This window comes from Natrix helvetica, assembly GCF_964273705.1.
Source record: "Natrix helvetica genome assembly, chromosome: 3".
NCBI lineage: Eukaryota > Metazoa > Chordata > Lepidosauria > Squamata > Natricidae > Natrix > Natrix helvetica.
Window position 1 is genome coordinate 167,237,265 of NC_138549.1, and position 12,843 is coordinate 167,250,107.

The 12,843-nt window shown below is 43.3% G+C and overlaps 1 protein-coding gene across 1 annotated transcript in view; it reads right to left on the reverse strand.

Annotated features, from left to right (window-relative positions):
- The window catches only part of LAMA5 (laminin subunit alpha 5), a 258,524-nt gene that overhangs the window by 83,283 nt on the left and 162,398 nt on the right, over positions 1-12,843 (reverse strand). Inside the window, exons 35-41 of the mRNA XM_081949680.1 lie at positions 10,917-11,121; positions 9,971-10,115; positions 8,557-8,697; positions 7,136-7,297; positions 4,110-4,211; positions 3,934-4,017; positions 1,848-2,078 (exon numbers count right to left, since the gene is read on the reverse strand). Coding sequence (XP_081805806.1) covers positions 1,848-2,078; positions 3,934-4,017; positions 4,110-4,211; positions 7,136-7,297; positions 8,557-8,697; positions 9,971-10,115; positions 10,917-11,121 — 1,070 coding nt within the window. The remainder of the gene's footprint in view (positions 1-1,847; positions 2,079-3,933; positions 4,018-4,109; positions 4,212-7,135; positions 7,298-8,556; positions 8,698-9,970; positions 10,116-10,916; positions 11,122-12,843) is intronic.

Below are 12,843 nucleotides of genomic sequence, written 5' to 3' on the forward strand. Positions count from 1 at the left end.
CTGGAAATTTTGCAACATAGCAGCAATCATGAGGTGACCACACTCGCCGCCTCCTGCAGCTCAAAAATAATAAGACCTCCCTGAAAATAAGGCCAATTGGTTATTTGGGGGGTCAAAAAAAAAATAAGACCCTGTCTTATTTTCAGGGAAACACAGTATATAGTATGTATCAGTGGTGGGATTCAGCCAGTTCGCACCTATTCAGGAGAACCGTTTGTTAATTTCCTAAGCAGTTCGGAGAACCGGTTGTTGGAAGAAATCTCATTTTGGTTTTTTTCCCCATTTTATAGGGCTAATCCTGTAAGGAAGGCAGGAAGGAAACATTCTGGTGTTGTTTCTAGCCTGATCTTTATTGCCCTGCTTACAGAAACTGCCTCTCCGGTTAACCCTTATTACATTGTAACAGCTAAGTCGAAGCACCCATCGACATGAGTTCATGTTGAGTTGGCCACCCCCACATGATCACATGACCACTGAGCCCCGCCTACTCATCTGGTCATTAGGGCAGAGAACCGGTTGTTAAATTATTTGAATCCGACCACTGGTACATATATAGATATATTAGATATAGATATAGATGTACAGTATTAGTTTGTGTATCTATGTTGTGTGTGTGTGTGTGTGTGTGTGTGTGTAAGTGGGAACAGAATTGCCGCTGCTGTCTTATATATCTATTACTAAAAGCTTTTTTAAAAGTTGAAAACTAATACTAGTGAATACAAAGGAAGAAGAAAAAAACCAAAAAGGAAACAAAAAGTGGAAGAAAAGACAAAAAACCTGAAGAAAAAGAGAATAGTAGAAAAGAAAAAAAGATAGAAGCAGCTTTTGATATTTTTCATGGCACTTGTAGGTACATATAGATCTTAACCTCTCTCTAAAGTTACATCATCATGCTCTTTTTTCTATAATCCCGTGATGGCGAACCTATGGCACGCGTGGCACACGGAACCATTTGTCAGGGCACGCGAGGCGTTGCCTTGTCAGCTTCAGCTGGCCAGCTAATTTTGGCCTTCTTTTGAGGCCATTTTTCACCCTCCGGAGGCTTTCCTGAAGCCTCCAGAGTGCGAAAAACGAGCAAGTGCCATGCCATTCTTTGCCTTTGGGAGCTGTCAGGAGGCTTCCCTGAAGGCTCCGGAGGGCAAAAAACGGCCCTATGAAGCTCCTGAAGCCTCCAGAGGGCCTCCCAGGAGGGGGGGAGCTGTTTTCGCCCTCCCCAGGCTCCTAGAAAGCCTCTGGGGAGGGCGAAAAAAGAGCGCCAAAAGCGGGGGGAGGAGCGCTGGTCGCGCAGGCATGCATTCAGAGGGGGGAAGCATGCACATGTGTGGCACGCCCGTGCACAACCCCCCTGTACTCCCCCCATTTTGGCACGCGAGCCATAAAAGGTTCGCCATCACTGCTATAATCTGTCAGAAATCGCAAGTTTATTTTTTCCTTTTTTATTCAAAAAAAAAAAAAAACCCCTCCTGAGTTCTAGTCACCAATAAATATAGATAAGAGAAGTTAATTTATCTATCTCAGCAACGTCTGTCAACTACAGCTTCACCAACGCTGGCTTTTTCATAGAACACAGGATCAAAAACTTCCATTCCAAAATGGCGTAGAGCAGCATATTATGAATCCTAAATGACTTATATAACTGACTTTATATAATGAACCGAGGATTCTGATTACTCAGCATCAGTATTTCCCTCAGAAACTTTTAAGATGTGTGGACCTCAACTCCCAGAATTCCTCAGCCAGCACAGCTGGCTGAGGAATTCTGGGAGTTGAGGTCCACACATCTTAAAGTGGCTTGAGGTTAAGAAACACTGCTCTACATGAATTTGAGAGGACACAAGTTTCCTTACCTGGCAAGAATCTCCCCTGTAATTGGCTGGGCACAGGCACAATTCCACACTATTGGCTGGGATGCTTCCACCGGTCTCTGTGGTTTTCTCCAGGATCACCCGATGCAGGGACACAGAGGACGAAATTGGGGAAAAGAGAGCTCGGATTTGCAGCTGCTCCAAATTAGCCAGAACCATCATCAGCTCTTCCCTGGAGACTGGATTGTGTGTCTCAGTGTGTCTAAAATTACCCTAGGAAAGAAGATTGAGCTGCAGTACAACATTAGTAGGAATGTGGTTTTCTTACATCAATAAGCCAGATTAGGGTTGTATTGGATCTTAATTTTCCCATTAACAGGAAATCTGTTTTTGATGGATGGAGAGAGAGAGAGAGATAGCAATAGCAATAGCACTTAGACTTATATACCACTTCACAGGGCTTTGCATCCCTCTCTAAGCAGTTTTATAGAATTGGCCTATTGCCCCCAACAATCTGGCTCCTCATTTCGCGGACCTCGGAAGGATAAAAGGCTGAGTCTACCTTGAGCCAGTGAGAATCGAACTGCTGGACTGCTGGCAGACGGCAGTCAGCAGAAGTAGCCTTCATTCTAACCATTAGACCACCATGGTTGATAGAGGAGAAAGGGGAGGGAGTGAGAGAGAAAGAGAGAGAGAGAAGGAGGGAGGGAGGGAGGGAGGGAGGGAGAGAGAGAGAGAGAGAGAGAGAGAGAGAGAGAGAGAGAGAGAGAGAGAGAGAGAGAGAGATGGAGATAGACAGAGATACAGAGATCAGAGGGATATAGAGAGATACAGATGGAGCGATAGATAGGGGGAGAGAGAGTATGGATGGATAGATGGATGGACAGTCAGAGAGACAGAAGAAAGATAAATAGATGAATCTAATATGGTTGCAACTGAAGCCATTCCTTAAGGTAACATGTCAGAATCTGCAAAAAAACTCAGATCTTCAAACTTGAACTGCTGATTGTGAATTTTATGTTTAAGTCTACAGCCTCCGCCATTAAAGGTTTGTACAGCCTTTAATGTAAATTGATTGCTAACCATAAAGATCGTGCTGAAACAGTAATTTGCTTCCAGAACTGAATGTTCAAAACCCTGAACTATACACCCCCTCACATATGATCCTAGTACTCACTTTTGTTGCCAGCAGTTTAGACATTAATGGCCGTGTGTTGCATTATTTTGAGGGGACAGCACATTTACACTGTTATACAAGCTGCATACTGACTACTTTACATTGTAGCCAAGTGTCATTTCTTCAGTGGTCACATGAAAAGATATACTTACATATTTACAAAATGTGAGGGGGTGTACTCACTTCTGTGATATACTGGTATATACCGTATATTCCGCCGTATAAGGCGACTGGGCGTATAAGACGACCCCCTACTTTCAGGTGCCAGCTGAAGGCGTCTGCGCTGCCGGGCTTTCATAGTTTGAGCTCAGCGCCTTCCTCCTCCAGACCTCCAGCCAGACCTTACTAAGCCATCCTAGCACTCATCCATCCACATGCCAGGCGAGGAGTGCTGAGGTTATCGATTGAAAGGCCGGCGTCTGCACTGGTGGTGGTGCGGCTTTTTGCTTGGCAGCATTGCTTTTTTTTTTGTTTTGGTTTTTTGGTATACCTGGCATATAAAATGACTCCCTATTTTTGAAATAATTTTTTGGGGTTAAAAAGTCGTCTTGTACGCCGGAAAATACGGTATTAATTTCTTATGTATGTTAAGTTTCACTATCTTCAGTAACATCCACAGTGGTATCCTTTTGACCACCTCTACAAGGATGGAGATTGAGGCCCTCGCTCTGCAATGTTCTTGAACAGATAGGATCTGATCCAAAGTAAGTTTCTAAAATCAACAGACATCCCCCTGATCTTAACAGATTAACAGAGTTGGGAGGGATCTTATAGGCCATCTAGTCCAATCCCCCACCCAAGCAGGAGACCCTACACCATTTCTGATAAATGGCAGTCCAGTCTCTTCTTGAAAGTCTCAAGTGATGAAGCCCCCACAACTTCCGAAGGCAACCTCTGTTCCATGGGTTGACTTTTTTCACCTTCTCCGTGGGGTTATCAATCTCAACTGACCTCCAACAGTTGAAGCTCTCCTTTATAAACCTCTCCAGGAGCGGGATACGACTCTTCAACAAACATAATACTCATTTGGTTTCCCTAGGAAAGGACCAAAAACATATGAATTAAAGAAAAGATAGTTGGACCTGATGCCATTTAGATCAAAGACCCAAGAGGAACAGGAGATCTACCTTGAGGATAACATCAGCCCGGGATTCCATTGGTATGAACACATCGCCCCTTTGAATGTCTGAATGCAATTCATACTTCAAATAGCCAGCATAGGAAGAAACCTGCATGGAAAGCAAGAATAGGTTGCCCACAAGGATTTTAAAATCGTTCTCAAGGTCCTAGTACCAAGTTATAATTCAAAACTTTTCTGTATCAAGGATTCTATTTGAATTAAGTGACATTTTTCAGATGGAAAAGTACTTTTTAAAATTAAGATGGTAAGACTATCATAGTGGAATGAATAGAAAGAGATTAAGTGTCATAAGGAATGGTGGGGTCTTTCATATCTCCTTGTTTTGACGGCGGCAAGACTGGTTTTCGTACAGAAATGGAAAAATAAGGAGACTCCTTGGAACAAGAAATAATAAATAAGATACTGACGTTCACAGAGATGGACAGACTGACTCTAGAGCTCAAAGACAAGGGTGAGACGGAATATCATGAAATCTGGGACAAATGGTACCGATGGTTAGAAATGAGGGGAAAAAGTCAGGACAGAAAAACATAGACAAGTTAAAAATTGGAAAATATGGTATTAAGAATGTGTGATAGGTAGGAATTGGTTATGTATTTGTATGATTAGTAGTTACTGTATTTTTGGGAGTATAAGACGGACCTTTTTTCCTCAAAAAAGAGGGTGAAAATCTGGGTGCGTCTTATACATTGAATACAGCATTTATTTGCCTCCTGAAGCCCCGCCCCTTCACCAAAATGGCTGTGCATAGCCTTATGGAGGCTTTCAGAGAGCTCCTGGGGGCAGAAATGAACAAACAAACAGGCCGTTTTTGCCCCCCCCCAACCACTCTATAAGCCTCCATAAGGCTATGCATGCAATTTTTTGACAAAAAATGAGCCCGTTTTCATGAAAAATGGGCCATTTTTTGCTCATTTTTGGCTCCCCCCCCAGGAGCACTCTGAAAGCCCCCCCCCCAAGACTATTCATGCCTTTTTTTTTAAAAACGGGCCCATTTTCACAAAAAACGGGACATTTTTGGGAGGTTTGCAGAATGCTAAAACTTTTTTCTCCCTTTTGGAAAGCACTTTAACTGATTGATAAGAATTACATTGATCAAGCAAGTGTTGTGCCAGCAGAAACAAAGTCTTAGGTGCTGCAGATTGTCAGCGATTTCCTTCTCCAGCACATGAATAAATACACCTGGAAACATCTCCCTACCTACCTACTCTCTCTCTCTCCCTCCCTACCTACTGTATTTCTCTCTCACTCTGTCTCTCTCTCCATCTACCTACCTACCTACTCTCTCTATCTCCCTACTTATCTACTGTATTTTTCTCTCTCTCTCTATTTCTCTCTCTATCCCTCTACCTACCAACCTACCTACTCTCTCTCCCTACCTATCTACTGTATTTCTCTCTCTCTCTCTATTTCTCTCTCTATCCTTCTACCTACCTACCTACCTACCTACCTACCTACCTACCTACCTACCTACCTACACACACACTCTCTCTCTCTCTACCTACTGTATTTCTCTCTCTCCCTTTCTCTCCCTACCTACTTTTTTTTTAAAAAATGCCTCTTCAAACCCTTAGTGCGACATACTCCGGTGCGTCTTATACTCCAAAAAATACGGTATATAAAAGAAAGAATCAACAGACAGGTGATCTGACTGACTATATACACCTATGTAATGGACATGAAATGTAATTGTTATAAGATTTAATCACTATATGGAAATGTTTATGCCAGAAATGTTGCACTATGTCCAATGTTTTTTAATGTTTATCTAATAAAAAAACTTTTTAAAAAGGAAGAAAGAGATTAAGTGCCATAAGGGATGGTGGGGTATTTCATATCTCGCCAAAGCAAAGAAATGTTTGTTTGAATTAGTTATATTCCTCCCTTTAGAAAAGGGGAGATGAACATATTTCCACATGTGATGGACATGCCCAAAAGCAAAGAAATTTTGGAGAAAGATAAGAAAACGGTTAGAGGAAATTACTAAACAACAAATAGATCTAAAACCGGCGTTATTTTTATTAGGTATATTAAGAGGAAATTATTGTAAAAAAACCCGCAGTATATCATGTTGCACATAATACCATATGCAGGGGGGCACGGGCTGGTGTCACATGTGCATTGCATTATATGCATGGGCACACACTCACACACACTATCAAGCACATGCATGAGCTTTCGACACGCAAGGGCATAAAGGTTAGCCATCACTGAGTTATATTGATCCCGGAGCATTGTAAAGATTGAAATTGTGATACAAAATGAAGAAAATATCAAGCAGTTATAAGTACGCTTTTCAGTAAGACAAAAGTATGAGTCCTAGGTTAAAAGGTAGGACTCTCCCAAGCCCTTTTCTATGTTGTAAAATAGTTTTTACAACATAGAAAAGGGCTTGGGAGAGTCCTACCTTTTAACCTAGGACTCATACTTTTGTCTTACTGAAAAGCGTACTTATAACTGCTTGATATTAACATTTTTTAAAAAAAAATAATAACTTAGAATTATTTTTTGACAGAAGCATCTCAATTATTTTTAAATAAGAATTTGTATATAGAAGAATACAATCTATTTCAAATTTAGCGGAAAACTTAATGGATTTCTAGACTTCCTTCTTTTCAATTAAGTTGAAAAGCGGAGTATTTTAAAATCACAAAAAATCTAGAGAAACCCAAAAGTATAAGATATGGATTTTTATGCCCTTCAGAAGTAAAATCCAGCATTTGCCCATTTTTTCAACCCACTTGCAACGTGGTTCAATGCGACATGCGACATCGTACTAAATTTAATAAAATCTCATAGTAACAATATTAATACATTAAAAAACTATTTAAAGAAATAAACAACAACGCCAAAGTTTTATGTAGCTGGTTCTTGATCATGTAAGTTGACCCAGAAGAAAAATGTATGATTCTGAGGAATTTAAATATCATTTCAAATATTAGAATTCGGCTTTTGAGCATTAAGACCCTGGAATATTATGGCAAAGATATTGTATTATCAGCCATCGCTTACCTGATCTCCAAGATAAGAACTGGGGGCGTGCCAGTAAAGTTCCTGGAAAGCATCTGGAACCTGCCGAAGATCAGCATGAACAGTCTCATCCTCCAAACTGACTGATGTGGAAGCTCCCTGTCGGTCTCCACTCAGCAAAATCCACCCACTCATGTCAGTGAACTAGAAGACACAGGTCTTGATCAGTAAATGCAGGCTTGCTGAAGGGCTCAGAAGCTTTGAAGGCTTTTGAGGCATTCCATCTAAAATAGGACAGTTGAGGTTCTTCTCCATGTCAACATTAATCCTGTGATCATCTCTTGATGTGCAAGAGCAAGGGTGTCAAATTCGATTTCATTGAGGGCCGCATCAGGATTGTGTTTGACCTCCGTGTGTGTGTGTGTGTGTGTGTGTGTGCGCGTGTGTGTGGCCAGGGTGGACATGGCCAGCTCAACGTCATTCCTGCCGGGGGTGCCTGTGGTGTGCTCTCCCAGAGAAAACGAGCTCCCGAGCTATGTTTTTGGCTGCCACGGCCTCCCGCAACCCTCTGCCAGTGAAAATGGAGCTCGGGCGGGCTACATGCGGGAGCCCGTTTTCGCTGGCGGGAAACACTGCGGGCCAGTCCTTTGCCGTTTCCAGGGCGGCCCTGCGAGCCAGATCTAACGATCCCGTGAAATGGATCTAGCCCCCAGGCCTTGAGTTTGACCCCCCTGTGCAAAAGAATGGCCCAGGTCTCTCAAGACGAAGAGGCAGATGGAGAAGATGGAGACACAGATGGGCAGACAGGCTGACTATGAACAGTTATGAACTGATGCTCAGTAAAATTACACTGAATAAAAAGGTGATGTTTCCCCTGTCCAGTCGTGTCGGATTCTAGATGGCGGTGTTCATCTATGTTTCTTAGCCAAGAGAGCTAGTGTTGTCACAAAGACACTTCCGTGGTCATGTGACCGGCAGGACTATTACACCCAGGTGCACAGAGAGCTGTTACCTTCCCACCAAAGTGGTACCTATTTATCTACTTGCATTTTGTATGCTTTTGAACTGCTAAGTTGGCAGGAGCTGGGGCACGAATGGGAGCTCACTCCATCATGCAACCTTTGGGTCTTGCACTGCCAACCTTCCAGTCGACGAGTCCAGCACCTTAACCACTAGATCACTGTGCCTCTTCTATTACATTGAACAGGTTGCTGCAAAATCTATGAGGTTTCGTTGACAGTATTCTTTGAAATAGTAATAGCATTGTTAAACACTTTAAACAGAATGCTACCTATAGAAAACTTCGTAGATCCATCTCATTTTTTTCCTACTGTGTAGCCGTTTCCTTCCTTGATTTTCTCGGCTTTCAACTCTTAACCTTCTTTTTTTATATGTTAAATCTGAGGTTCTTTTATCCCTCTTTTCTGGGACAGTCTCCCCTAGATCTTCACCTACTCATTTACCTCCACCCGGTACTTCTCCGCACTGTGGCACCGATCGGTTGCCCCAAAACAGAAACACTTGGTGCAGCCTTTAGGATTGCTGGCATCGAGGGAGAATGTGCCCAAATGGCACTGATCACACCTTGGGCCTTCCACGTTTTCCTAGAAATTGAAAAAGAAATAAGATAGTTCAATGTTTCTCCCATTGGCTTGCTCAAAGAAGAAGAGTCTTGAAGTGTGTTTTGATTAAAGCACCCAAAGGGGCTTTCTCAGAAGGCAACTGTATATTTAGTAAGGTTTCAATCAAGTCCTCTCTTTAGGAGGGGTGTGATGGCCTAGAGGTGCAGCTCTCGCCTCACAATCAGGAGGCTATGAATTTGATCCTGGGTAGAGACAAATATTTATCTCTGGACACACTGAGAATATATTTGCTGAACAAAACTCTGCATTGGAGACAGAAAGGGCAGCCAGCCAGTGCTGGGATTCAACTTTTTTTTTACTATCGGTTCTGTGGGCGTGGCTTGGTGGGCCTGGCAGGGGAAGGATACTGCAAAATCCCCATTCTCTCCCCACTCCAGGGGAAGGATACTGCAAAATCCCCATTTCCTCCCGATCAGCTGTGACTCGGGAGGCAGAGAATAGAGGGCGGCGGGGCCAGTCAGAGGTGGTTTTTACCGGTTCTCCGAACTACTCAAAATTTCCGACACCGGTTCTCCAGAACTGGTAAGAACCTGCTGAATACCACCTCTGCATCACTCTGCTAGCTCCATTCAGTTGCCCAGACTCCAACCCTCAAAGGATTATGGGGTCGTTAAATGAAGATGAAGATGATCAAGTCCCCTCTTTCACTTCTGTCCTCCAGGCTGTACATGTTCAGTTCCTCCAATGTCTCCTGATATGTTTTGGTCCCCTCAGATAGAGCTGGTATTCTGCCAGTTTGGATCGGTTCGCCTGAACCGGTAGTGAAAATCACGGCTGGTCTTGCCCGCCCACCCCGGCTCTATGCCATCCCATTTAGACACTTGTTTTAGCCAAAGTGCAAGTGTGGAAGGCTGAGAGCATGCGTGGACAGGGCGCGTACAAGAGAAGCAAGCGTGCACGCTCATATTTGCAAACCGGTATGGAAGGTAAGTGAATACCACGCCTACTCTCAGACCTTGCACTATTTTTGCTCCTAAAGGGGTGTTTCTGAAAAATTGTAGGTTTGTGCTCGGCAGTAACAATTAGAATTAGACATTCAGGCACAGAACCTTCTGCTGATGGAACACCCTATTCTTGACTCTAAAAATAAATGACCTTGTCAGGGTTTGTCTTGAAAATAACTGTTGATGCAGTTGTGAACTGCAGGCACCATCGGGACTGGTCCTACTATTTCTTATTGCTCCTCAAACAGCAATCTGGCCAAAAACCAAAGTTAGACAAGGATCAGACTCACCTTGCAGTGACATTCTCCAGTGATCGGGTCACAGATGCTTGGTTTTGTCCCTGCTTCATGGCAGTCACAAGCCCTGCAGTTGGGGTAACCGTAATAGCCTGGGACACAGAGATCACACTGACGTCCTACGATGTTGGGCTTGCATCTGGAAGAACAAATGGTCACCTTCTGTATTCTTTTATTTGTTATTACGGCTGGGTTTTAAGTCAAGAGCTAAGATGACCAGTGCAAAGGACTACGGCTGGAACAGAATAACAGAGTTGGAAGGAGCCTGGCAGGTCTTCTGGTCCGATCCCCTGTTCATTTCAGACAATTGATTATCCAATCTCTTCTTTAAAAACCTTCCCTGTTGGAGCACCCACAACTTTTGAAGGCAAATCAATCTAACTCCTTAGTTCTAGGTTGCTTCTCCCTTTGATTAATTTCCATATATTGCTTCTTGTCCTGCCTTCAGGTGCTTTGGAGAATAGCTTGACCCCCTCTTCTTTGTGGCAGCCCCTTAGACAATGGAAGACCACTATCATGTCTCCCCTAGTCTTTCTTTTCATTCAACTGGACATACCCAGTTCCTGCAACTGTTCTTCATACAGTATGTTTTAGCCTTCGATCCCCTAATTATCTTTGTTGCTCTTCTCTGCACTCTTTCTATTTTCATATTTTTTTTAGCTTTATAAGCAGCTTTCTATAACCAGCTGATTGAAGGCACACAACACTCAGCACAGCCAGACCCGACCCAACTTCTTTTCCTGCCCCCTGCCCCATGCTTATTTGCCTTTTATTTCGTAACTTCCAACTGACTTTATGTGGGCCAGACGGCGACAGCCAAAAGGCAGGATATGATCTGGGATATGGCCAGATGCAGCTGGTGCTTTAGTATAGTCTTTATTGTCATTGTACAAAATAAATACAACAAACAAACAGGGATCATATCGTGATCTCTACTTACTGGCATTGTCCACTCTCTATATTACATCCTGGTTTGGTCTGATCTTGGATCCCAGAACTCGAACAGTTGCAGTCCTCACAGCCCACCAGGGGGTGACAGCCAAAGGTTTGGGGCTCACAGACCACACACTCTGGTCTAACGGTACGTGGTGGGCAGATGCACTGTCCGGTCACTTCATCGCACAGGCGAAATCCACAGTCACAGGCTAGGAGTGCAAGGAGGTAGTGATGAGAAAGAGAACAACCAGGCTACTACGTTAATCTCTAAATTGGAGGGACAGGTAATCCTCGATTTATGACCAGTTTGTTTGTTTGTACGCCACCTGCTGCTATGGAACCGTGATGGCAGAGTGGGTTAGAATGCAGTATTGCAGGCTGATTCTGCCCACTGCCAGCAGTTCGATCCTGACTGGCTCAAGGTTGACTCAGCCTTCCCTCCTTCCGAGGTGGATAAAATGAGGAGCCAGATTGTTGGGGGGGCAATAGGCTGACTCTTTAAACTGCTTAGAGAGGGCTGTAAAGGACTGTGAAGCAGTAGATAAGTCTAAGTGTTATTGCTATGTAGGCTATGAATAGTGCCTGTTCAGATCTGAAATGCATTAATATATAATTTAGACAACTACAGGTAGCTCTTGACTTACAACCGTTTCTCTAGTGGCCATTTGAAGTTTCAACGGCACTGAAAGAAGTGACTTATGAGCAGTTTTCACACTTATGACAGTTTCAGCGCCCCCCCCCCCCATGGTCACCTGAACAGCATTCAGCTGCTTGGCAACTGACTCATGTTTATGACGGTTGCAGTGTCCTGGGGTCACGTGATCCCCTTTTGTGACCTTCCGATAAGCAAAATCAATGGAGAAGCCAGGTTCACTTAACAACCATGTTACTAGCTTAACAACCGCAGCGATTCTCTTAACAACTGTGACAAGAAAGGGGGCATTAAAACGGGGCAAAACTCACTTAACAACTGTTTTGCTTAGCAAGAAAAAGTTGGAGGGCAATTGTGGTTGTAGGTCAAGGACAACCTGTAAATTATTGTAAACTCAGTTGTAATGTTCCACGAATAGGGTTTTCAATGAATTCTTTTTAAAAAGTATGAATGTCAGGCCTGCAGTCATATTCCTTTATTTAGGATCTTTGGCCTGCCACACTCTCTCTCATTTTACTAAGCTGTTTCATTAGTGGGGTAATTGGGAGGGGGAATAGTAAGGAGTAGAATGTTGTTGTCAAAATAAAACATTCCTTCCTAGAAGCCCAAGGTCATCCTTTGTCTCTGCACCTGACCAGAACTAGATGGGTGGAAATGCCAGCGTGGCAGAGGAAGATTGGACCATGTGATGGACCTGTGGGTGTGGGAGCAAGATCATGAACTTTCAACTGGATGGAAACCCCAGGAAGTTTTCAGATTCGGGTTTTCCACCGATTGTACCAACATGTCTCTCTTATTAAATGGGAACTTTGATGAAAGCTATGCCTTGAACTCTGATTTAATTCTGGATGATATTTGGAATGCTGACAATGAATATACTCATGAGTACAGGAAGCCCACAATTTATGACTAGTTGCTTAGCAACCATTTGAAGTTATGACAGACCATCCCAGAGCAACATGATCTATATTCGAAGTTCCGATGGCTGCCTCATCCACGCCCTCCACCCCACCCCACACACTCCAGTCATATGATCACATTGTGGTCATACAACAACCAGACTGCGCATATGGCCATTTTGTAGCATTTCCTAGCCATGTGGCCACAATGTACAATATTTTCCAGAAACCAATGTTTATTTCCAATTTACGCAAAAACCACCCACTGTGTCCAATGATAATATGGAGACTCACTTAACAATGCCATTAAAACAGGTCATAAAATTGGGAACAGTCACATAGTGACTCAACCACCAGCAGGGCTGCAATTCTGGGTTAAA